The sequence below is a fragment of the Anoplolepis gracilipes genome, unplaced genomic scaffold (genome assembly GCF_047496725.1).
Source record: "Anoplolepis gracilipes unplaced genomic scaffold, ASM4749672v1 Contig26, whole genome shotgun sequence".
In the NCBI taxonomy this organism is placed as follows: Eukaryota; Metazoa; Arthropoda; class Insecta; order Hymenoptera; family Formicidae; genus Anoplolepis; species Anoplolepis gracilipes.
Genome location: NW_027328677.1, coordinates 114,008 through 114,706, shown reverse-complemented (window position 1 = coordinate 114,706; position 699 = coordinate 114,008). Strand labels below are relative to the sequence as shown.

The 699-nt window shown below is 58.5% G+C and overlaps 1 protein-coding gene across 1 annotated transcript; it reads left to right on the top strand.

Annotated features, from left to right (window-relative positions):
* Positions 1-351, top strand: LOC140675982 (uncharacterized). Its single transcript, XM_072910568.1, has one exon. The coding sequence runs from the start codon at positions 1-3 to the stop codon at positions 349-351; it is 351 nt and encodes a 116-aa protein (XP_072766669.1).
* The last annotated feature ends 348 nt before the right edge of the window (positions 352-699 follow it).

Here is a 699-nt window from a genome sequence, read left to right as displayed (position 1 = left end):
ATGGGCACCGTAAATGCAGTAGCCCTGTATGAATGCCCAATATGGGCGACGGATCTCGCGGCCATGCGTTATGCAAAGGACAAGTTCCGACGCATACAGCGCAGCATGGCCGTGAGGGTGATAAGGGCCTACCGCACGGTGTCCCATACGGCGGCCACGGTCCTGGCGGGTTCGCCCCCCTTGGAGTTCCTGGCCGCAATGTACGCGGAGCGGTATAATTGGGAAAGGGGGCTCAGGAGGGGTCATAGCCCTCTACCAGCCAGGGTCAAGAAGACCATCCAGATCCACGCCCAGCGGTCTATGGTGGAGAGATGGAGTGCCCACCTATCTGACCCGAAGACTGCGGGTTAAAGAACCCGCGTTGAGGCCGTCCGGCCCTGTCTACAAGAATGGTTAGACAGGGCCCGAGGTGAGGTATCCTTTAGGATGACACAGGTGCTCACCGGGCATGGGTGCTTTGGTGAGTACCTGTGTCGAATCGGCAAGGAAGGTACCACGGCCTGCCACCATTGTGAGGAGGTAAGAGACACGGCGCGGCACACGCTGGAGAAGTGTCCGGCGTGGGACACGCTGCGCCGTGATCTCTGTTCAGTGGTTGGCAACGACCTCTCGTTGCCAACCATGGTTACGAAGATGTTGGGTGATGAGAGATCCTGGAAGGCGATCGTCTTCTTCTGCGAACAAGTTATGACGCAGAAG

Coding starts and splice junctions, on each gene's coding strand:
- LOC140675982 (XM_072910568.1), top strand. CDS start 1: ATGGGCACCGTAAATGCAGTAGCCCTGTATGAATGCCCAATATGGGCG.